At 43.8% G+C, this 25,204-nt stretch overlaps 2 protein-coding genes across 2 annotated transcripts in view; both read left to right on the top strand.

Moving 5' to 3' along the window:
* tubgcp5 (tubulin gamma complex component 5) overlaps positions 1 to 5,948 on the top strand; it is a 50,798-nt gene extending 44,850 nt beyond the window's left edge. Inside the window, exons 19-23 of the mRNA XM_084171308.1 lie at positions 1 to 20; positions 623 to 748; positions 1,457 to 1,545; positions 4,304 to 4,404; positions 4,576 to 5,948. The exon at positions 1 to 20 is cut by the window's left edge and continues 129 nt beyond it. Coding sequence (XP_084027434.1) covers positions 1 to 20; positions 623 to 748; positions 1,457 to 1,545; positions 4,304 to 4,404; positions 4,576 to 4,622 — 383 coding nt within the window. The 3' untranslated portion in view covers positions 4,623 to 5,948. The remainder of the gene's footprint in view (positions 21 to 622; positions 749 to 1,456; positions 1,546 to 4,303; positions 4,405 to 4,575) is intronic.
* An 18,699-nt stretch (positions 5,949 to 24,647) lies between these two features.
* LOC311137616 (cytoplasmic FMR1-interacting protein 1 homolog) overlaps positions 24,648 to 25,204 on the top strand; it is a gene marked incomplete at its 3' end in the record, with an annotated part of 49,886 nt that continues 49,329 nt past the window's right edge. The window contains exon 1 of the mRNA XM_084172118.1: positions 24,648 to 24,835. The remainder of the gene's footprint in view (positions 24,836 to 25,204) is intronic.

Raw genomic sequence — 25,204 nt, 5'->3', positions numbered from 1 at the left:
ACAACTACATTGTGACTAGAGTAAGACCAGCAATAGGTTGACACATAGTGAACATGTATTACTGCTGGTCAAGGTCATAGGTCATCAATGGAAGAGACAGAAGGAGCAAGGAGCCAGTTCTAGTTGTAGTTCTAGTCTAGTTGTAGTTCTAGTCTAGTTGTAGCTCTGGTCTAGTTGTAGCTCTGGTCTAGTTGTAGTTCTAGTCTAGTTGTAGTTCTAGTCTAGTTGTAGCTCTAGTCTAGTTCTAGCTCTGGTCTAGTTGTAGTTCTAGTCTAGTTGTAGTTCTAGTCTAGTTGTAGTTCTAGTCTAGTTGTAGTTCTAGTCTAGTTGTAGCTCTAGTCTAGTTCTAGCTCTGGTCTAGTTGTAGTTCTAGTCTAGTTGTAGTTCTAGTCTAGTTGTAGCTCTAGTCTAGTTGTAGTTCTAGTCTAGTTGTAGCTCTAGTCTAGTTCTAGCTCTGGTCTAGTTGTAGTTCTAGTCTAGTTGTAGTTCTAGTCTAGTTGTAGTTCTAGTCTAGTTTCCCATCAGGCATCTGTATGCCGCTCTAATCATAATACATGTCTGCATAGATTTTTTGGTCAATATCTAAATGTTCCATATCTTGGCGATATCCCTATCTTGTTAGATTCTTCACAGCACTGGTCTGGAGTTCCAGCACCAGGTCCAGGAGGCTAAAGACCTGGACCAGCTGATTAAGATCCACTATCGATACCTGTCCACTATCCACGACCGCTGTCTGTTGCGAGAGAAGGTAAGATGGATACCTGTCCTATAGATACTGGTCTACTAGATACTTTTGGTCATGTAGTGTATGTGGACACCTGCTCGTCTAACATCTCATTCCAAAATCATGGGCATTAATATGGAGTTGGTCCCCCCTTTGCTGCTATAACAGCCTCCACTCTTCTGGGAAGGCTTTCCACTAGATGTTGGAACATTGCTGCAGGGACTTGCTTCCATTCAGCCACAAGAGCATTAGTGAGGTCGGGCACTGATGTTGGGTGATTAGGCCTGGCTCGCAGTCGGCATTCCAATTCATCACAAAGGTGTTCGATGGAGTTGAGGTCAGGGCTCTGTGCAGGCCAGTCAAGTTCTTCCACGCCGATCTCGACAAACCATTTCTGTACGGACCTCGCTTTGTGCACGGGGGACCAACTCCATATTAATGCCCATGATTTTGGAATGAGATGTTTGACGATAGCTGTCCACTAGATACCTGTCCACTAGATACCTGTCCTACAGATACCTGTCCACTAGATAGATACCTGTCCACTTAGATAGTTACCTGTCCACTAGATACCTGTCCATCATGATTTAAGAGAAGCTGTCCCACTTTCCCCATGGAGACATGGTCCATCTCCTGAGGCAAGGCGATGCAGTCCTGCTACAGAACACAGAAGCCCCTGCAGAGAGCAACACCAGAGTTTTCAGAATGTAACTGGTGATGTTTTGTCTCCAGGTGAGCTTTGTGAAGGAGGCGATCATGAAGGTTCTCAATCTGGTCCTCATCTTCTCAGACCGCTGGCAGGTTGGCTTTGGAGCATGGAAGTGAGTGCTGTCATTTATTAGCCAAATCAGCTATAATGATTACAAGCAATCATGTGTTTATGTTAAGTAGAGATGATATCTGTCTCGAAGGACCGCTCTGACTCTCTCTGTGTCTTTCCTTTAAATCTTACAATGAATGTTATTCTGCTTATTAGAATCGTCCATTTATTCACCTTATGATTCCTGGAAACAACGGCAAGTTGTTTTCCTCTTTCTGGCTAATTGGAACATAGCCGTTAAATTTAATTTACTTTTGTAAAAACTGTTAAATAACCTTCACATAATTGTTAAGATATGGTAATCCTCTGGTGAGGAATTTTTTTCAGTTAAATTTAAATTACATTTGTATAAACTATTAAATAACGTTCACATAATTTCTAAGATATGGTAATCCTCTGGTGAGGAAAATTATTTAAAAAATGTAAACGTTTGTTTTCACGTAGTATACACACTCGGAATCACTCGGCATATTACACTGAACAAAAATATAAACACAACATGCAACAATTTCAAAGATTTTACTGAGTTACAGTTCATATAAGGAAATCAGTCAACTGAAATAAATTCATTAGGCCCTAATCTATGGATTTCACATGACTGGGAATACAGATATGCATCTGTTGGTCACAAACGCCTTAAAATAAAGGTAGGGGCGTGGATCAGAAAACCAGTCAGTATCTGGTGTGACCACAATTTGCCTCATGCAGCGCGACATCTCCTTCACATAGAGTTGATCAGGCTGTTGATTGTGGCCTGTGGAATGTTGTCCCACTCCTCTTCAATGGCTGTGCGAAGTTGCTGAATATTGGCGGGAACTGGAACACGCTGTCATACACGTCGGTCCAGAGCATCCCAAACATGCTCAATTGGTGACATGTCTGGTGAGTATGCAGGCCATGGAAGAACTGGGAAATGTTCAGCTTCCAGGAATTGTGTACAGATCCTTGCGACATGGGGCTGTGCATTATCATGTTGAAACATGAGGTGATGGTGGTGGATGAATGGCACGACAATGGGCCTCAGGATCTCGTCACGGTATCTCTGCATTCAAATTACCATCGATAAAATGCAATTGTGTTCGTTGTCCGTAGCCCACATGAAATCGGTTACGACGCTGAACTGCAGTCAGGTCAAGACCCTGGTGTGGATGACGAGCACGCAGATGACCGTCAGAGACGGTTTCTGACAGTTTGTGCAGAAGTTCTTCGGTTGTGCAAACACACAGTTTCATCAGCTGTCCGGGTGGCTGGTCTGAGACGATCCCGCAGGTGAAGAAGCCGGATGTGGAGGTCCTGGGCTGGCGTGGTTACACGTAGTCTGTAGTTAAGGCCAGTTGGACGTACTGCCAAATTCTCTAAAATGACGTTGGAGGTGGCTTATGGTAGAGAAATTAACATTCAAGTCTCTGGTAACAGCTCTGGTGGACATTCCTGCAGTCAGCATGCCAATTGCACGCTCCCTTGAGACATCTGTGGCATGTTGTGTGACAAAACTGCACATTTTAGTGGCCTTTTATTGTCCCCAGCAAGGGGACCTGTGTAATGATATAATAATAATATGCCATTTAGCAGACGCTTTTATCCAAAGCGACTTACAGTCATGCGTGCATAAATGTTTACGTATGGGTGGTCCCAGGGATGGAACCCACTACCCTGGCGTTACAAGCGCCGTGCTCTACCAATTGAGCTACAGAGGACCACTATCATGCTGTTTAATCAGCTTCTTGATATGCCACACCTGTCACCTGGATGGATTATTTTGGCAAAGGAGAAATGCTCACTAACAGGGATGTAAACAAATGTGTGCATAAAACAAATGTGTGCATAAAATTGTAGAGAAATAAGAATTTTGTTTGTGTGAGAAATTTCTGCGATCTTTTATTTCATTTTTGTTTATTGTAGCATCCTCAGACTTCACTTGGCGGGTTAGCTAGTTAGCTTTGCACCACAACAGATAGCAAATATTCTAATGTTATCTACATAAAACATTTCGGCACCATTTCTATCTTTTGTCATTTGATATTCTGTCAAATATAGAATAGAATAAAAGTATTCCAAGCTAGCAGAAGCTTTTATCCAAAGCGACATAGTCGTGTGCATCCATTTTCCCAATGGTAGTCCCAGCGGGAATCGAACCCACAATTCTTGGCATTGCAAGGTTTCCAACTAGGCCACACCGGACCAACAATATTGCCATTTCAAGCATTGATCTTTGATTGAAAAGGGATACAGCCTGTATGAATAACGACCAATAGATAGTCTATTATGCTAACCCACTACCATAAGTCTGACAGGGCTCTCCAACCTTTTCTAGTTACTTTAAATTATGAAACATGTCGCCAGCTACTCACTAATTATTTCCTAGCTTTCAAACAGGCACTCCTTGTATTTTCCTGAATTCCATTTTCTCTGTTTTACACTCAAAATTACAATTATTTGGATGTTCTGAGCCCATGTCAATGCTTAAATCGAATCTGAAGACCATTTTTTGAGAGCTGAAAAAAAACTAACACATTTTGTTGCTTCGCGATCGACCTGTTGAAGACCCCTGGTCTATGAGGATGCTAATATGCTAACCGAGTGCTTCCGGAGGGCATATACTACATGAAAATGTTTAAATTTTTTCTAAAATGTTCTTCAACATTAAATTTACATATCTTTCAAATTCAAAACAATCAGGTTCTATCAGGAAGTAGGTCATGTGGGCGGGGCATCATAATACCCTAACATTGAAAATGGTGTTCCTCTGTCGTTTCCAGGATTGAGTCCATTGATAAGATGGAATCTGATTTCAAGAACTGTCACATGTTCTTGGTGACTATACTAAACAAGGCTGTCTGCCGCGGATCATTTCCACACTGTAAGTTAGACACTGATCTGTTAAATAAAGATTTTTGTGTGAAGGGCGTCTGGTGTGAAGGGCGTCTGGTGTGAAGGGCGTCTGGTGTGAAGGGCGTCTGGTGTGAAGGGCGTCTGGTGTGGTCTGGTGTGAACAGTGTTCTGACTGTCTTTTCTCTGTTCTCTCTTATAGTGGAGTCCCTTGCCCTGTCTCTGATGGCTGGCTTTGAACAGTGCTGAGAGAAGAACATTTCTCTCTGCTCGACCCCCAAACCACCCCTCAAGACTCTAAAACACAGACTACTTCCCAAATGGCACCCTTTTCCCTTTAAAGTGCACTACTTTTGGCCAGGCCCCATAGGGAATAGTGGCGTTTGGGATGCATACACTGTAGTTGTCACTGTTGTTGTTGTTGTACTGACATGGCTGACATCAAACAAGACTGGTGAAGAATGATGTCACTGTTTCTCTCCCAGTTGCTAGTGCTCTGCTGGAGAAACAGACCGGTTGTGACGGGAGGATCACTACTGGCTCCTAAATCATGGATGCTCCTCATCAATACCCTCAAGACAATACAGAGTCTCAGAAGTATTACAGATGTGTGACTGCTTGTAAATCTTGTTGATTTTGAAGCTGTTTTATGGTGGTTATCCATGCGTAGGCTTCCTGGACAATACTGTACCGCTGTTAACTGTTTTACAAATACGGATCTGGATTTTCTTGATCTTCTTGGTATTTGATTTCTGGTGAGATTATCTTTGAATTGTTTGCATTTCTACATTTGTTAATTGAGCAATTGAACAACTGTCAAACCAGAATAGCATAATAATGCATGTTTAATATCTCTGAGATTTACATCACCGTGGTGATAGTTTTGAGAGTGAGTTCATTGAAATGTACTGGTTAATAAGAAACATAAGAACGAATGCAATCAAATCTGGTCACATTATTACACATCATATTACAGTGCATTCGGAAAGTATTCAGACCCCTTCATCTTTTCCACATTTTGTTACGTTACAGCCTTATTCTAAAATAGATTACATAATTTCCCCCCCTCATCAATCTGCTCACAATATCCCATAATGACAAAGCGAAAACAGGTTTCTAAAAAAAATAAAAAAATAAAAAAAATACCTTATTTGCATAAGTATTCAGACCCTTTGCTATGAGACTCGATATTGAGCTCAGGTGCATCCTGTTTCCATTGATCATCCTTGAGATGTTTCTACAACTTGATTGGAGTCCACCTGTGGTAAATTCAATTGATTGGACATGATTTGGAAAGGCACACACCGGTCTATATAAGGTCCCACAGTTGACAGTGCATGTCAACAGGCGGCAGGTAGCTTAGTGGTTAAGAGCGTTGTGCCAGTAACCGAAAGGTCGCTGGTTCTAATCCCCGAGCCGACTAGGTGAAAAATCTGTCGATGTGCCCTTGAACAAGGCACTTAACCCTAATTGCTCCTGTAAGTCGCTCTGGATAAGAGCGTCTGCTAAATGACTAATTATTATTATTATTATAATTATATGTCAGAGGATAAACCAAGCCATGAGGTCGAAGGAATTGTCCGTAGAGCTCCGAGACAGGATTGTGTTGAGGCACAGATCTGGGGAAGGGCACCAAATAAATTCTGCAGCATTGAAGTTCCCCAAGAACACAGTGGCCTCCATCATTCTTATCTGGAAGAAGTTTGGAACCACCAAGACTCTTCCTAGAGCTGGCCGCCCGGCCAAACTGAGCAATCGGGGGAGAAGGGCCTTGGTCAGGGAGGTGACCAAGAACCCGATGGTCACTCTGATAGAGCTCCAGAGTTCCTCTGTGGAGACGGGAGAACCTTCCAGAAGGACAACCATGTGGAAAAAGTCAAGGGGTCTGAATACTTTCAGTGTATACTGGTGGACCATTGAGTGAGTTTACTACAGTCATTTACTGCCATTCCTAGTGAAGTCAAAGATTGTCTATTATATTGACAACATATTCACTCTAACAATGGAAATACATGTCCTCAAAGATGGAAGGCAGGCGGATCAGGTGGGACCATTCTAGCCAATGAGAGGGCAGATACGCATATGAAGAACAGGCCAATGAGGCAATAGAGACTGAGGACTCATCTTTGTATCTGTGCCATTGTAAAGTATGTGACAGCATGGGCAGCACCATTGAGAACATCTCCATTTTAAAGTAGTACATTTTCTCCATTGGCAGATCGCCACCCAGTTGACTACTTTAAAATGCTGGAAGCCCTCGATGGCAATGTCCATGCTAATACGGGTTATATCCATGATTTTATTTTACCTTTATTTAAATAGGCAAGTCAGTTAAGAACAAATTCTTATTTACAATGACGGCCTACACCGGCCAAACCCGGACCAATTGTGCGCCGCCCCTATGGGACTCCCAATCACGGCCGGTTGTGATACAGCCTGGAATCAAACCAGGGGGGTCTGTAGTGACGCCTATAGCACTGAGATGCAGTGCCTTAGACCGCTGCGCCACTCGGGAGCCCAGCGATGATGAGTCCTCTATCAACGACAGGCAGAACTCCAATATAAAGTTGTTTTTGGGTAAATTGCTGAATTGTGCGTCCACTTATATCAGTGCATTCATAACAACTAACCATTACGAAACTTCTATTACATCAAATAAGCTTCATACAGCAAATGAGCAATTCAATGTTTTGTTGACCAAATTCGACACGCTGACCTCGAAACAAATATTTATCACTTTGTGGGCTTTTCGTGGACAGATTTCTGCCGGAGTAAAACCTCTTGCTTTGCCTCTTCCTCCGATGAAGTCTGCACCGCAGTTGAGGAGTTTCCTGTTGAATTTCGGAAAAGAGTGTTTCTCATAAGTCACGGTTTCACTTGGGTTTCAAAGTGCAAGGAATATCCGCTATGCGTCCACGTTCAACCGAGAACCCTCCGACTGGGACCTCATTAATTTATAGTTTACAGTTGCACTTTCACATTAGTTCATCATTTATTTCAGCTAACGATAGCTAGCTACCAAGTGGCAGGACCAATTTTCCCAAAAGTGAACGATGTGTAACGTCAATGCTGGAATAAAGCCGATCTACTAAATGTACCTGAATGGAATATTTTTTACTGATCATGACTAGATTTAATCTTATTTCACTGATTGGTCAACATGCATCTCATACTGTCAATCACTGAGATTATTTATTTGCTTTTAGATTAACAAAATCAGATTGAGCTATCCTTTCCCCCTCCCTTTTCAGTGACAATAGCTTGGTTTCCATCCAATTGGCGACAGATTTCCATGCAAATATAAAAAATAATCTGCATAAAGAAAATAAACTCAGCAACAAAAAAAAACGTCCTCTCACTGTCAACTGTGTTTATTTTCAGCAAACTTAACATGTGTAAATATTTGTATGAACATAAGATTCAACAACTGAGACATAAACTGAACAAGTTCCACAGACATGTGACTAACAAAAATGGAATAAAGTGTCCCTGAACAAAGGGGGGGGTCCCAGGCACTGGGAGAGGAACTAGTTTGCCTGCCGGGGTGTTCCGAGGTGTCTTCGTTTGGGCACATACGGAACAGGAGTTGACGTAGTGGGAGACATCAGAAGCCAAGGTGGGCCACCAGTATTTTTGGGCTAGAGAATGCAGGGTACGCGTAATACCAGAGTACCCTGCCGTAAGGGTGGTGTGCGCCCAGATCAGCAGGCGGTCACGGACCCTGGTGGGTATATACACGCGCCCCGGAGGGACGTTGGCAGGCGCTGGGTCCTCCTGAGCCGCCAGGCGGATGTCTTCGTCCACATCCCCAACGATGAGAGACGGAGGCAGGATAGGACCCCCCAGATCCTTCCTTCTCCGGTATGGTGGATCCTGGAGAGTGCGTTGGCCTTCACATTCTGGGATCCTGGGCGGTAGGACAGAATAAACTGAAAGCAAGTAAGAAATTGGGCAAACCTGGCTTAACGAGAGTTCATCCATTTCACTGCCCGTATGTGCTCCAAATTCCAGTGGTCAGTGAGAATCCGGAATGGATGGACTGCGCCCTCCAGCCAGTGTCTCCATTCCTCCAGAGCGAGGACCACCGCCAACAGCTCCCTGTCTCCAACTCCATAGTTCCTCTCTGCGGGGGTAAGCTTTTTCGAGAAAAAGGCACAGGGATACATTTTCTTTGGCTTACCTTGCTGCTGGGAGAGGACCGCACCCACGCCTTCCTCAGATGTGTCCACCTCCAGGATGAAAGGACAAGATGCATCTGGGTGTTTTAGGAAGGGCGCTGTGGTGAACCTCTCCTCCAGCCTCTTGAAGGCAACATAAGCCTCAGGGTTCCAGGCCATCTTCTGAGGCCCCCCCTTAAGGAGAGAGGTGAGCGGGGCGGCTATGGAGCTGAAGGACCTGATGAAACGCCTGTGGAAATTAGCGAAGCCCAGGAAGCTCTGTAGGCCCTTGATGGTGGTGGGGACTGGCTATGACCTGACGGCGTCCGTCTTCTCTCTTTCCATGAACACCCCCTGAGGACTGATCCTGTATCCCAGGAAGGAGATGGCCTGTTGGTGGAATTCACTTTTCTCCCCCTTCACCAACAGGCTGTGTTCCCGGAGGTGGAGTAGGACCGCTCGGACGTCCCTGACGTGCTCCTCGAACGTAGCCGAGTAGATCAGGATATCGTCGATGTACACCACCACCTGTCTACTCAGCATGTCTCGGAACACGTCATTGACAAAGGACTGGAACACGGAAGGTGCGTTGGCGAGGCCGTAGGGCATGACGCAGTATTCATAGTGGCCAGTGTAGTGCTGAATGCCGTCATCCCTCGTCTCCTTCCCGGATTCGGATCAGGTTGTAGGCGCTCCTCAGGTCCAACTATGTAAAGTACCGGGCCCCTCGCAGCTGCTCGATGGCAGATGGAACCAGAGGGAGGGGGTACCGGTACTTGGTGGTGACTGCGTTCAGTCCCCGGTAGTCAATGCACGGTCTCAGTCCTCCGTCTGTTTTGGCCACGAAGAAGAAGCTGGCGGAGGCAGGAGAGGTAGAGCGTCTGATGAACCCCTGTTTCAGGGTCTCCGCCACATACTTCTCCATGGCCTCAGTCTTCGCTATGGAAAGGGAGTAAATGCAACTCTTCGGGGGGTGTTGTCCCTCCAGCAGGTTAATGGTGCAGTCCCAGGGCCTGTGAGGAGGGAGACACTTAAACTTGGAGGCAGAAAAGACATCGGAGAGATCTGCATACTCACGTGGAATGTTGGGCTGGAGGGTGGACTCCGGACACTCCATTGACGTGGAACAACAAACCACCGGCAGGCAGGTCTTCCGGCATGAGGGGTACCAGGCTGTGATCCTCTTGGTGATCCAATTGATAGTGGGGTTGTGTAGTCTGAGCCAGGGCAATCCCAAGACCATCTGGTGAAGGGGTGACATGACGATGTGGAAGGACAGCTCCTCATGGGGATCCATAATAAACCCCAGGAAGAGTAGCTGCTGCCTTGGCAGGAACTAATGGGGATCCATAATAAACCCCAGGAAGAGTAGCTGCTGCCTTGACAGGAACTAATGGGGATCCATAATAAACCCCAGGAAGAGTAGCTGCTGCCTTGGCAGGAACTAATGGGGATCCATAATAAACCCCAGGAAGAGTAGCTGCTGCCTTGGCAGGAACTAATGGGGATCCATAATAAACCCCAGGAAGAGTAGCTGCTGCCTTGGCAGGAACTAATGGGGATCCATAATAAACCCCAGGAAGAGTAGCTGCTGCCTTGGCAGGAACTAATGGGGATCCATAATAAACCCCAGGAAGAGTAGCTGCTGCCTTGGCAGGAACTAATGGGGATCCATAATAAATACAAATACAAACTGCAGGACACTAATTCGTGACGCACCAGTGAAGAAGCTTTTACAGATCTATGTTTCTGAAGGCCTGCTTCATGTGGAGCACAAGGATCTGCTGTCTCCTGCCGAAAAGAGTGGCACCTTTCTCTTGCCTCTACTTCAGAAACTGGCAATCATTGACCCCATTCGACCAAGCGACCCCTTCCGCACATTCTTAGAAGTCAGCAAGAACTCCCCAGCCTGTGCTCTTCTCCACTACAGAGACACCGTGTGCTGCTTGATCGAGGAAATGGAGGCTATGCAGTTTCTCCACATCAACAGCCAACCAGAACTAATGAGGAGCATCAACAGCCAACCAGAACTGAGGAGCGTCAACAGCCAACCAGAACTACTGAGGAGCGTCAACAGCCAACCAGAACTACTGAGGAGCATCAACAGCCAACCAGAACTAATGAGGAGCATCAACAGCCAACCAGAACTACTGAGGAGCATCAACAGCCAACCAGAACTAATGAGGAGCATCAACAGCCAACCAGAACTACTGAGGAGCATCAACAGCCAACCAGAACTACTGAGGAGCATCAACAGCCAACCAGAACTGAGGAGCGTCAACAGCCAACCAGAACTACTGAGGAGCATCAACAGCCAACCAGAACTAATGAGGAGACTGACAGAGCTGTATTTTCTTTCTCATCTTGTAGGAACGGAGGAGGGCACATTTCCCCAGGAGGTTGTTCCCATTTTCAGGGAAATATTCAGAAAGGTTCAGGATACATTATGTACCCCTGGGGTGTCCACTCCACTAATGAGACAAGGTGATTGTTGGAGCCATATTCTCCTTTCATTATTTGTGCTATATTTTTTTTGTTGTTGCACCATTTAAAATAATATAATTATGAAATTTGACTGGATTATGTGTATTGTGAATGCATGGTATAATTAAGTTATTATTGTGTCAACTAAGGCGATAGGGATCATTAAGTCCTTCTGTGAGGGGGTTGTAGAGATGCTGGCACTAATCTTCCTTCTGTGAGGGAGTTGTAGAGATTCTGGCACCAATCTTCCTCCTGTGAGGGGGTTGTAGAGATGCTGGCACCAATCTTCCTCCTGTGAGGGGGTTGTAGAGATGCTGGCACCAATCTTCCTCCTGTGAGGGGGTTGTAGAGATGCTGGCACCAATCGTCCTTCTGTGAGGGGGTTGTAGAGATGCTGGCACCAATCTTCCTCCTGTGAGGGGGTTGTAGAGATGCTGGCACCAATCTTCCTCCTGTGAGGGGGTTGTAGAGATGCTGGCACCAATCTTCCTCCTGTGAGGGGGTTGTAGAGATGCTGGCACCAATCTTCCTCCTGTGAGGGGGTTGTAGAGATGCTGGCACCAATCTTCCTCCTGTGAGGGGGTTGTAGAGATGCTGGCACCAATCTTCCTCCTGTGAGGGGGTTGTAGAGATGCTGGCACCAGGCAGTTCACTGCAGGAAGACAGCAGGCAGACGTTCCACTCTCATTCCTGGTGTTACGAACCCCGTGGCTTTAAACGTCTAGGGTGGATGGAAAAGAGGCCCGTAACATAACTCATGCTAATTAGAATATTGACAAGGAACAGTGAGAACAAAATACACCGACAACCAAAAAGCTACCGTCAAACACAAAATGTTTATTATAAACACACGGTAAAGGTTTGGGGAAAAGGGGCTGAGCTGGACCCAAGGAATGAAACAATAAAGTCAAAAACCCCTAAACTGATCTTGCCTGCCTCAAGAACCGCTAAGCTACTGCTAACTACACAAAAATACAGTGGGTGGTCCGCTCAGGTCTAACTAGTGTTTTTAGACAAGGTTTTCCTACGGGTAGTGTATGCCTAAGGGCAACTTGCTAAAAATCCCCTTTTCCCAGGAACAAACAACATAGTTACCATATGGAGTAAACCGCAAATGAGTGAGTACACAAAAAACAAGACACCACAGTATCCATACTCAGAAACAAAAATAGTCTCTTTCAGAAAACACAACTGACTGGCTTTTAAAACAAGGGGATGTGTGATGTGATTGGGTAATGAAAACCAGAAACAGGTGGTGCAATCAGGAGAAGTGGCCACTGATTGGTCCACCTCAGCAATCAGCAGATGAACTGATGACTGACAGGTGGGACACACCAACGACCTCCAATCAGGAACATAAAGGACACCTGTGATTAGGGCAGAAGGAGAGGAAAAACACAAAAACACCAACAGGATACCTGTATCCATAACAACTTATAGTCCAACTAAGCCCAAACCAGATGGGATGGAGTATCACTGCAGAATGCTGTGGTAGCCATGCTGGTTAAGTGTGCCTTGAATTCTAAATATATCACAGACAGTGTCCCCAGCAAAGCACCCCCACACCATAACACCTCCTTTGTTGGTTACTACATGATTCCATATGTGTTATTTCATAGTTTTGATGTCTTCACTATTATTCTACAATGTAGAAAATAGTATAAAGAAAGAAAAACCCTGGAATGAGGAGGGGTTCTAAAGCTTTTGACTGGTAGTGTATGTGAAATGCCAGGGGAATTGATTCTAAAAGATAACTATAAAAATAAATATAAAAATATAACAAGTTAAAATTGACACGGCCAAACACTCCTTGCAAGCTCAGAGAAACTTGTTTTTTTTTTCATCTCATGAGACATTTTATTCCGTCTTATTCTGAAATAGATTTATAGAATTGACGAAAGGGAGGAGGGGTCACGAGAAATTAAGAGTGGAGTTAATATTGTGAGTAATTGTTTGTAGAGTTCTGAAAAAAAGCAATTCTGTCAAGCGACAGCATTGGGGATAACAAACTAAAATGACCTTTTAAAATGTTGTTCATGAATAAGAAGGGCATTGTGGTGCGGTGGTTAAATCATGGGGAAAAGAGAGACCAATCAAGTACGGGAGTAAATCGTTAGACTCGGTGGAGAGAGAAATGCCGCCATGCCTAAAGGTAGTACAAGCTACATAAAGGGTACATGAACGTTGGGATGGATTAAAACACAAACGATTAATGAATGGAGGGAGGACAGTGGACTCCCGGTGAACAGAATTTAACATGTTTTGTTCTGTCTGTATTTCAAACTTTTGTGTTGCTGATTTAAGATGTAGCATAGTGAATACTAATGAAATGTACATTTTCTCCTCCCTAGCTCTCTTTGAAAGGTTTCCTGACCGCCAGCAGTGGGAGCGAGTGACGGTAACAGGTTTCCTGACCGCCAGCAGTGGGACCGAGTGACGGTAACAGGTTTCCTGACCGCCAGCAGTGGGACAGAGTGACGGTAACAGGTTTCCTGACCGCCAGCAGTGGGACAGAGTGACGGTAACAGGTTTCCGAACCGCCAGCAGTGGGACAGAGTGACGGTAACAGGTTTCCTGACCGCCAGCAGTGGGACCGAGTGACGGTAACAGGTTTCCTGACCTCCAGCAGTGGGACAGAGTGACGGTAACAGGTTTCCTGGCCGCCAGCAGTGGGAGCGAGTGACGGTAACAGGTTTCCTGACCGCCAGCAGTGGGACAGAGTGACGGTAACAGGTTTCCTGACCGCCAGCAGTGGGACCGAGTGACGGTAACAGGTTTCCTGACCGCCAGCAGTGGGACAGAGTGACGGTAACAGGTTTCCTGACCGCCAGCAGTGGGACCGAGTGACGGTAACAGGTTTCCTGACCGCCAGCAGTGGGACCGAGTGACGGTAACAGGTTTCCTGACTGCCAGCAGTGGGACAGAGTGACGGTAACAGGTTTCCTGACCGCCAGCAGTGGGAGCGAGTGACGGTAACAGGTTTCCTGGCCGCCAGCAGTGGGACCGAGTGACGGTAACAGGTTTCCTGACCGCCAGCAGTGGGACCGAGTGACGGTAACAGGTTTCCTGACTGCCAGCAGTGGGACCGAGTGACGGTAACAGTGAAGTGTCAGAAGGTTGCTGCTTATCAACCGTTGCGACCCAAAGTTTACACTGTAACGAGGGTGTTCACAAAGGAGTGTAGATCGGCCTTGGGATGAGATGTGTGTACCTAACCTGAGCACAGGGAAGTATTATCCACAGATACCGACTGTAGCAGAACATAGGATGTCATTGGAGATGTTGGTGGCTAGAATACAATGGGAGACAGGTAGGGAGTATCTGAAAGATTCAGTCCTAGATCTATCAGTGAACCACAAAGGCAATAGGAGTTCAGGAGCAGGAGACAGATTCCATGCAATAGCTATTCTCACAGCAGTCGCTGTAGGGACAGTAACGGAAGGAGCAGTAGTGATGAAGATTTTTCAGTAAACTGTGAGATTACATGGAGTCAGAATTAAACATAGGTACTCTCTGTTGCTGGGCAAGAACTTAATTGGTTCCTTTCACTGGGTTTGTGTGTGTGTGAAATGGGGATTTGACTTCGGGTCGAATTCCTCGCTCTTACCTAATCCATAACTGTCCTACCTTTTCAGAGACTGAAACAAGACTGTTGCCTTTTGCCCCTCTCCTCAAACAAAGTCTTGGGAGCGGAGCCAGAGTTGAACAGAGTTCAGACTAATCATGAGTAATTACAGCATGACGGGAGGGAAGAGAGGAGTGGGTTTGAGTACGTTTGAGAGATTGAGTGTGGACCTGTCATGTCCAACAATCAATCTCCAGGTCAAGCCAGGGTGAGCTGGGGTTGAACAGAGTTTAAACTGAACATTATTATTTTTGCATGACCAGGGCTTGATTGATTGTACTACTATTCATTCTAAACTGAATAAAAGTCAAATTTAGCCGCTATCATAGACTAAGGAAGTGGGCGGAGCGGTCGAGAGGAGGAAACTGAGGATGGTGGTGGGGGAACCCAAGAGGGAGGGGCTTTAAGCAGAGATGTATGTGAAAATTACTATATAAACTAAGAGCTGGGAGGTGAAAAGGGAGATTTGCTTTGCAAATCACCTCAGCTTTGTCTATTTGAAATATAGTCTATCTTAATTCTACAAAAACTCTGAAATACTTTGATTCTTTGATTAGTATAAGGACAACATTTTCCACATCAGTAGTAGTGGTGAAGGGTGCTATAGTAACAGCATGGGACTGGACTACGGCGCAAATTAGGGGTATTTTAAAGTATAATAATATGCCATTTAGCAGACGCTTTTATCTATATTTATATTATTTTTACGTATGGGTGGTCCCGGGGATCGAACCCACTACCCTGGCGTTACAAGCGCCGTGCTCTACCAATTGAGCTACAGAGGACCACCATATAATTATGCATAGTTTAACTCAAGTATGCATCCTGGGCAGTGTTAATGGTTACCTTGGTAGCATTGCTGGGATATCACCTTCTGAGGGCATTGATGTTGAAACATATATACAGTGCTGATTTGCCTCAAGATGAGGTAAAGTTGATTTAAGGTCACCGCACGTGTATATCGGGTGGCCATGGAGGAGATGGGGGGCCGAAGTGATTATCTGGCCAGGGAACACCTCTTGGAAGCTGTGACAAACAGGGGAAGACTGGGTGAAAGGATTAGGAGGTTTTTTAGAGCCTTCATTTTTGTGGAACCCAGGAGAAAAGGAGGTATAGAGTGGCGAAGAGAGGGTGGGAATCGTAATGTTATCAAACTTCGGTTTTTCTATGCATATATAATTATGCATAGCTTAACTCATTATTAATACTTGTTATGTTTTGTGTTTCCTTTTGCTTTTCAAGTATTGTGCTATCACTCTCTTAGGAACCCGAAGGAGGAAATGGAGACAGTCAAAAGCTCCAGCTGAATTGGAGGAAGTCAAAAGCTCCAGTTGAAATGTTATCAGTTGTACGATGAGAGAGGGGAGGAATAAGAGTGTGCATAGTGGTTATACAGTTGAAGTCGGAAGTTTACATACACTTCAGCCAAATACCTTTAAACTCAGTTTTTCACAATTCCTGACATTTAATCCTAGTAAAAATTCCCTGTCTTAGGTCAGTTAGGATCACCACTTTATTTTAAGAATATGAAATGTCAGAATAATAGTAGAGAGAATGATTTACTTCAGCTTTTGTTTCTTTCATCACATTCCCAGTGGGTCAGAAGTTTACATACACTCAATTAGTATTTGGTAGATTTGCCTTCAAATTGTTTAACTTGGGTCAAACGTTTCGGGTAGCCTTCCACAAGCTTCCCACAATAAGTTGGGTGAATTTTGGCCCATTCCTCCTGACAGAGCTGGTGTAACTGAGTCAGGTTTGTAGGCCTCCTTGCTCGCACACGCTTTTTCAGTTCTGCCCACAAATGTTCTATAGGATTGAGGTCAGGGCTTTGTGATGGCCACTCCAATACCTTGACTTTGTTGTCCTTAAGCCATTTTGCCACAACTTTGGAAGTATGCTTGGGGTCATTGTCCATTTGGAAGACCCATTTGCGACCAAGCTTTAACTTCCTGACTGATGTCTTGAGATGTTGCTTCAATATATCCACATCATTTTCCTTCCTCATGATGCCATCTATTTTGTGAAGTGCACCAGTCCCTCCTGCAGCAAAGCACCCCCACAGCATGATGCTGCCACCCCCGTGCTTCACGGTTGGGATGGTGTTCTTCGGCTTGCAAACGTCCCCCTTTTTCCTCCAATCATAACGATGGTCATTATGGCCAAACAGTTCTATTTCTGTTTCATCAGACCAGAGGACATTTCTCCAAAAAGTACGATCTTTGTCCCCATGTGAAGTTGCAAACCGTAGTCTGGCTTTTTTATGGTGGTTTTGGAGCAGTGGCTTCTTCCTTGCTGAGTGGCCTTTCAGGTTATGTCGATATAGGACTTGATTTACTGTGGATATAGATACTTTTGTACCTGTTTCCTCCAGCATCTTCACATGGTCCTTTGCGGTTGTTCTGGGATTGATTTGCACTTTTCGCACCAAAGTATGTTCATCTCTAGGAGACAGAACCCGTCTCCTTCCTGAGCGGTATGACGGATGCATGGTCCCATGGTGTTTATACTTGCGTACTATTGTTTGTACAGATGAACGTGGTACCTTCAGGCATTTGGAAATTGTCCCAAGGATGAACCAGACTTGTGGAGGTCTACAATTGTTTTTCTGAGGTCTTGGCTGATTTCTTTTGATTTTCCCATGATGTCAAGCAAAGAAGCACTGAGTTTGAAGGTAGGCCTTGAAATACATCCACAGGTACACCTCCAATTGACTCAAAGATGTCAACTAGCCTATCAGAAGCTTCTAAAGCCATGACATCATTTCCTGGAATTTTCCAAGCTGTTTAAAGGCACAGTCAACTTAGTGTATGTAAACTTCTGACCCACTGGAATTGTGAAACAATGAATTATAAGTGAAATAATCAGTCTGTAAACAATTGTTGGAAAAATGACTTGTGTCATGCACAAAGTAGATGTCCTAACCGACTTGCCAAAACTATAGTTTGTTAATAATACATTTGTGGAGTGGTTGAAAAACGAGTTTTAATGACTCCAACCTAAGTGTATGTAAACTTCCGACTTTAGATCAGAGGCCATAAGTCTCAGAGGTGTAAATATACTAATCAACTGTGAATGTTAATCATGTTTTATTTTTTGTTCATGATTTATTTTCTGTTCATTTATAAGTAATTTCAAAATGTATGTGATGTTGAACAGTATGGAATTAGTATTACAAAAGGAGGGACTGTTGGGTTCTAGTTTGAAATACTTACTACACTAGAAGTGAATGATTACATGTATGAGGAATGTTTATGGTGGGGTCAATGGAGGATGGATAAGAAGTAGGGGTCAGGAAAGTTAATAAGTAAGAGAAAAGGCAATAACTTGGTTGGGGTCACTGATAAGGTTGGATAGCTGTGGATTAGTGAGGAATGAGGGCCGAGGTCAGGTCACATGAAGGGAGAAGGAACTTAACTTCCTGCCTAGCAACAAAGATGTGGTGTTTAGAGGTGCAAGGAGGAGACTCCGCCTAAAGGAGGGCATATCTTTGTATTTTCAGCTGTTTGACCCAGTGGGTGAATATACTTGGTTTGATCTTTGACTAGTTGTCCGTTAGTTTTTCACTATGTTTGTCAGAACCTAAATTGACCACAAAATTAACATTTCGCAATGGGCCATCTCAGTCTTGGGACTTGAAACCCATTGAAAACCTGTTTGAAGTTAGGAGAGTATAGTCCATAAGCACAGATGAAGGCTATCAAGGATCTGGAAAAATGATGTATGGAGGAATGGAAGATCCCTCCCAATGTGTTCACCAATCTCATAAAACATTTTAGAAAAGGCTCAGTGCCGCTATCCTCGCAAGGTGAGATATTAAAAGATTGAAAACAAGGATGTAAAAAATGTTAACCCCTATCTTTTTAACAATCTTTTTTGATTACTTGTTAAACAAAATCTCGTTCTCTTAGCAATTGTATTACTATAAAATAATATAATTTCTACATTTTTTGGAGGATACAATACAGCTCAGTATTTGTATAATTTATTTTATACAGTATTTTTTAGCTAATCTTTATCAAGATAATATTGGATCTGACAGTAGCTGCAGCTCCAGTAGACTAGGTGACCTCTGGGGTCAATCCACCAAGATAATGTACTCAGTACTCCTGAGTGGCGCAGTGGTCTAAGGCACTGCATCGCAGTGCTAACTGGGCCACTAGAGATCCTGGTTCGAATCCAGGCTCTGTCGCAGCCGGCCGCGACCGGGAGACTCATGGGCGGCGCACAATTGGCCCAGCGTCGTCAAGGGTAGGGGAGGGAATGGCCGGCAGAGATGTAGCTCAGTTGATAGAGCATGGCGTTTGCAACGCCAGGGTTGTGGGTTCGATTCCCACGGGGGGCCAGTATAAAAAAATATGTATTCACTAACTGTAAGTCGCTCTGGATAAGAGCGTCTGCTAAATGACTAAAATGTAAATGTAATAATGTACTGACTGACCTCTGGGGTCAATCCACCAATATAATGTACTGACTGACCTCTGACCTCTGGGGTCAATCCACCAATATAATGTACTGACTGACCTCTGACCTCTGGGGTCAATCCACCAATATAATGTACTGACTGACCTCTGACCTCTGGGGTCAGTCCACCAATATAATGTACTGACTGACCTCTGACCTCTGGGGTCAATCCACCAATATAATGTACTGACTGACCTCTGGGGTCAATCCACCAATATAATGTACTGACTGACCTCTGACCTCTGGGGTCAATCCACCAATATAATGTACTGACTGACCTCTGACCTCTGGGGTCAGTCCACCAATATAATGTACTGACTGACCTCTGACCTCTGGGGTCAATCCACCAATATAATGTACTGACTGACCTCTGGGGTCAATCCACCAATATAATGTACTGACTGACCTCTGACCTCTGGGGTCAATCCACCAATATAATGTACTGACTGACCTCTGGGGTCAATCCACCAATATAATGTCCTGACTAATTTCACAGGAGGGGGTCGCAGTTCCGGAGCGACCCACTAGGTGTCATCCTCCAACAACCTTAGGCACCTCCTCACTCACAGTCGGGACTAATCATCATCCTATTGGTGTCACCTGTGTCTATCTGTTCACCTGTGTACAATTGGCCCAGCGTCGTCCAGGGTAGGGGAGGGAATGGCCGGCAGGGATGTACCTCAGTTGGTAGAGCATGGCGTTTGCAATGCCAGGGTTGTGGGTTTGATTCCCACGGGGGGTATGAAAAATAAAATAAAGATAATGTATGCACTCATTAACTGTAAGTCGCTATGGATAAGAGCGTCTGCTAAATGACTAAAATTTAAATAAAATGTAAAAAATGTAAAATGTTTCACCATCCTTCCCTACAGCCTACTGTCTATCCTGCACCACACCTCACACCGACCCTTACAGAAAACTGAGCCAATATGGACCCAGCAGAGGCAGCACAGTATCGGAGAGCATTGGCAACGCAGGGAGCCATGCTGAACCAACACGACCGCAGCATGCAGCAGATCATCCCGTGTAGCTCAGTTGGTAGAGCATGGCGTTTGCAACGCCAGGGTTGTGGGTTCGATTCCCACGGGGGGGCAGTATGAACATTTATGAACTCACTAACTATAAGTCGCTCTGGATAAGACCGTCTGCTAAATGACTAAAAATGTAAAATCATCGAGAATCTCCGCCAGCTGACGATCGCCGTGCAGAGCTGGGTGGACACCCGACCAGCCCCGGCAGCTGGCGGAAGCCGCGGCATCTCCAGTCTCACCTGCGACATCGCAGACCACCTTCTCTGCCTACTGTCTATCCTGCACCACACCTGGGTCACACCTCACACCAACCATTACAAGTGGTATATATATGTTAGTTGGTGGTATATATATGTTAGTTGGTGGTGTGTAATAGTGATGTATAGATGGTAGTTGGTGGTGTGTAATAGTGGTATATAGATGTTAGTTGATGGTGTGTAATAATGGTGTATAGATGGTAGTTGGTGGTGTGTAATAGTGGTATATAGATGGTAGTTGGTGGTGTGTAATAGTGGTGTATAGATGTTAGTTGGTGGTATGTAATAGTGGTATATAGATGGTAGTTGGTGGTGTGTAATAGTGGTGTATAGATGTTAGTTGGTGGTGTGTAATAGTGGTGTATAGATGGTAGTTGGTGGTGTGTAATAGTGGTATATAGATGGTAGTTGGTGGTGTGTAATAGTGGTATATAGATGGTAGTTGGTGGTGTGTAATAGTGGTGTATAGATGGTAGTTGGTGGTGTGTAATAGTAGTATATAGATGGTAGTTGGTGGTGTGTAATAGTGGTATATAGATGGTAGTTGGTGGTGTGTAATAGTGGTATATAGATGGTAGTTGGTGGTGTGTAATAGTGGTATATAGATGGTAGTTGGTGGTGTGTAATAGTGGTATATAGATGGTAGTTGGTGGTGTGTAATAGTGGTATATAGATGGTAGTTGGTGGTGTGTAATAGTGGTGTATAGATGTTAGTTGGTGGTGTGTAATAGTGGTGTATAGATGGTAGTTGGTGGTGTGTAATAGTGGTATATAGATGGTAGTTGGTGGTGTGTAATAGTGGTATATAGATGGTAGTTGGTGGTGTGTAATAGTGGTGTATAGATGTTAGTTGGTGGTGTGTAATAGTGGTGTATAGATGTTAGTTGGTGGTGTGTAATAGTGGTATATATATGTTAGTTGGTGGTGTGTAATAGTGGTGTATAGATGGTAGTTGGTGGTATGTAATAGTGGTGTATAGATGGTAGTTGGTGGTGTGTAATAGTGGTATATAGATGGTAGTTGGTGGTATGTAATAGTGGTATATAGATGGTAGTTGGTGGTGTGTAATAGTGGTGTATAGATGGTAGTTGGTGGTGTGTAATAGTGGTCTATAGATGGTAGTTGGTGGTATGTAATAGTGGTGTATAGATGGTAGTTGGTGGTGTGTAATAGTGGTCTATAGATGGTAGTTGGTGGTATGTAATAGTGGTGTATAGATGTTAGTTGGTGGTGTGTAATAGTGGTGTATAGATGTTAGTTGGTGGTGTGTAATAGTGGTGTATAGATGTTAGTTGATGGTGTGTAATAGTGGTGTATAGATGGTAGTTGGTGGTGTGTAATAGTGGTATATAGATGGTAGTTGGTGGTGTGTAATAGTGGTATATAGATGGTAGTTGGTGGTATGTAATAGTGGTGTATAGATGGTAGTTGGTGGTGTGTAATAGTGGTCTATAGATGGTAGTTGGTGGTATGTAATAGTGGTGTATAGATGGTAGTTGGTGGTATGTAATAGTGATGTATAGATGGTAGTTGGTGGTGTGTAATAGTGGTGTATAGATGTTAGTTGGTGGTGTGTAATAGTGGTATATAGATGGTAGTTGGTGGTATGTAATAGTGGTGTATAGATGGTAGTTGGTGGTGTGTAATAGTGGTGTATAGATGTTAGTTGATGGTGTGTAATAGTGGTGTATAGATGGTAGTTGATGGTGTGTAATAGTGGTGTATAGATGGTAGTTGGTGGTGTGTAATAGTGGTATATAGATGGTAGTTGGTGGTGTGTAATAGTGGTATATAGATGGTAGTTGGTGGTATGTAATAGTGATGTATAGATGGTAGTTGGTGGTATGTAATAGTGGTGTATAGATGGTAGTTGGTGGTGTGTAATAGTGGTCTATAGATGGTAGTTGGTGGTGTGTAATAGTGGTGTATAGATGTTAGTTGGTGGTGTGTAATAGTGGTCTATAGATGGTAGTTGGTGGTATGTAATAGTGATGTATAGATGGTAGTTGGTGGTATGTAATAGTGGTGTATAGATGGTAGTTGGTGGTGTGTAATAGTGGTATATAGATGGTAGTTGGTGGTGTGTAATAGTGGTGTATAGATGTTAGTTGGTGGTGTGTAATAGTGGTCTATAGATGGTAGTTGGTGGTATGTAATAGTGGTGTATAGATGGTAGTTGGTGGTGTGTAATAGTGGTATATAGATGGTAGTTGGTGGTATGTAATAGTGGTGTATAGATGGTAGTTGGTGGTGTGTAATAGTGGTCTATAGATGGTAGTTGGTGGTGTGTAATAGTGGTATATAGATGGTAGTTGGTGGTGTGTAATAGTGGTGTATAGATGTTAGTTGGTGGTGTGTAATAGTGGTCTATAGATGGTAGTTGGTGGTATGTAATAGTGGTGTATAGATGGTAGTTGGTGGTGTGTAATAGTGGTATATAGATGGTAGTTGGTGGTATGTAATAGTGGTGTATAGATGGTAGTTGGTGGTGTGTAATAGTGGTGTATAGATGGTAGTTGGTGGTGTGTAATAGTGGTGTATAGATGGTAGTTGGTGGTGTGTAATAGTGGTATATAGATGGTAGTTGGTGGTGTGTAATAGTGGTATATAGATGGTAGTTGGTGGTATGTAATAGTGGTGTATAGATGGTAGGTGGTGTGTAATAGTGGTCTATAGATGGTAGTTGGTGGTATGTAATAGTGGTGTATAGATGGTAGTTGGTGGTATGTAATAGTGATGTATAGATGGTAGTTGGTGGTATGTAATAGTGGTGTATAGATGGTAGTTGGTGGTGTGTAATAGTGGTGTATATATGTTAGTTGGTGGTGTGTAATAGTGGTGTATAGATGTTAGTTGGTGGTGTGTAATAGTGGTATATAGATGGTAGTTGGTGGTATGTAATAGTGGTATATAGATGGTAGTTGGTGGTGTGTAATAGTGGTGTATAGATGGTAGTTGGTGGTGTGTAATAGTGGTCTATAGATGGTAGTTGGTGGTATGTAATAGTGGTGTATAGATGTTAGTTGGTGGTGTGTAATAGTGGTGTATAGATGGTAGTTGGTGGTGTGTAATAGTGGTCTATAGATGGTAGTTGGTGGTATGTAATAGTGGTGTATAGATGGTAGTTGGTGGTGTGTAATAGTGGTCTATAGATGGTAGTTGGTGGTATGTAATAGTGGTGTATAGATGTTAGTTGGTGGTGTGTAATAGTGGTGTATAGATGTTAGTTGGTGGTGTGTAATAGTGGTGTATAGATGTTAGTTGATGGTGTGTAATAGTGGTGTATAGATGGTAGTTGGTGGTGTGTAATAGTGGTATATAGATGGTAGTTGGTGGTGTGTAATAGTGGTATATAGATGGTAGTTGGTGGTATGTAATAGTGATGTATAGATGGTAGTTGGTGGTATGTAATAGTGGTGTATAGATGGTAGTTGGTGGTGTGTAATAGTGGTCTATAGATGGTAGTTGGTGGTATGTAATAGTGGTGTATAGATGTTAGTTGGTGGTATGTAATAGTGATGTATAGATGGTAGTTGGTGGTGTGTAATAGTGGTGTATAGATGGTAGTTGGTGGTATGTAATAGTGATGTATAGATGGTAGTTGGTGGTATGTAATAGTGGTGTATAGATGGTAGTTGGTGGTGTGTAATAGTGGTGTATAGATGTTAGTTGGTGGTGTGTAATAGTGGTGTATAGATGTTAGTTGATGGTGTGTAATAGTGGTGTATAGATGGTAGTTGGTGGTGTGTAATAGTGGTGTATAGATGTTAGTTGGTGGTGTGTAATAATGGTATATAGATGGTAGTTGGTGGTATGTAATAGTGGTATATAGATGGTAGTTGGTGGTGTGTAATAGTGGTGTATAGATGGTAGTTGGTGGTGTGTAATAGTGGTGTATAAATGTTAGATGTAATTTTTCCTTTCCCCCTTCCTTTTTATTTTTGTATCACACAATGTCACACAATGTGGTCCTCTGTAGCTCAGCTGGTAGAGCACGGCGCTTGTAACGCCAAGGTAGTGGGTTCGATCCCCGGGACCACCCATACACAAAAAAAATGTATGCACGCATGACTGTAAGTCGCTTTGGATAAAAGCGTCTGCTAAATGGCATATTATATTATTATTACAATGTAACGTGATTAACTACATACTCCCGACCAGTAGGTGGCGGCAGAACAAACAAATATGCGAACGTCATGACTCCAAAGAAGAAGAAGAATTTTCCTGATCCAGTCAGTGGGACAGAAACTCCCTGCTCTGCAAAATTCCCTGCCTGCTGCCCCGGTAGCGTTGGCTAGGGAAGAGGATTTCACTGACTACAAACTGGGATATCTTCGCTTTTCTACCACCATTGATTTCCAGGGGCGTCCAGATTGTGAACAGTAGTTTTAAAATAATTTCTAATTCAGTTAAGCGAACCAAATTTCCAGGAAAATAAGTTCAGGTGAGTAGCTAGCTGGGGAAGGTGACGCTGTGTAGCCACCAGCCAGCGCCTCAAAAACTTTCTGTTTCTCTCTGGTTAGTGTTTCTCTCTGGGTGTTGTCTTGTGGATTCGCCTTGTTTTATTAGTTATGGGTTTTGTGCACAAGAAAAGTAGCGTTTTATCGAATTTACATGTCAAAATAAATAGTTCTGCGTTTATTGTGCTGATTTAATGAATGAAAAAGCAACTCGATAAACCGCATAAACATGTTCCTTCTCTAAAGCTCTAGGCCGGATTTCCAGTGCGACCAATCAGACTAGTCTGACTTCCCGAAGAGAGGAAATCTCATACAGGCGAATCAGACGGCAGGAATCATTTCCAAACCAATCA

This window comes from Coregonus lavaretus (assembly GCF_964263955.1).
Source record: "Coregonus lavaretus genome assembly, chromosome: 11".
Taxonomy (NCBI): domain Eukaryota; kingdom Metazoa; phylum Chordata; class Actinopteri; order Salmoniformes; family Salmonidae; genus Coregonus; species Coregonus lavaretus.
Note: the sequence above shows the minus strand (reverse complement) of the source record. Positions and strands in the feature narration are given on the sequence as shown.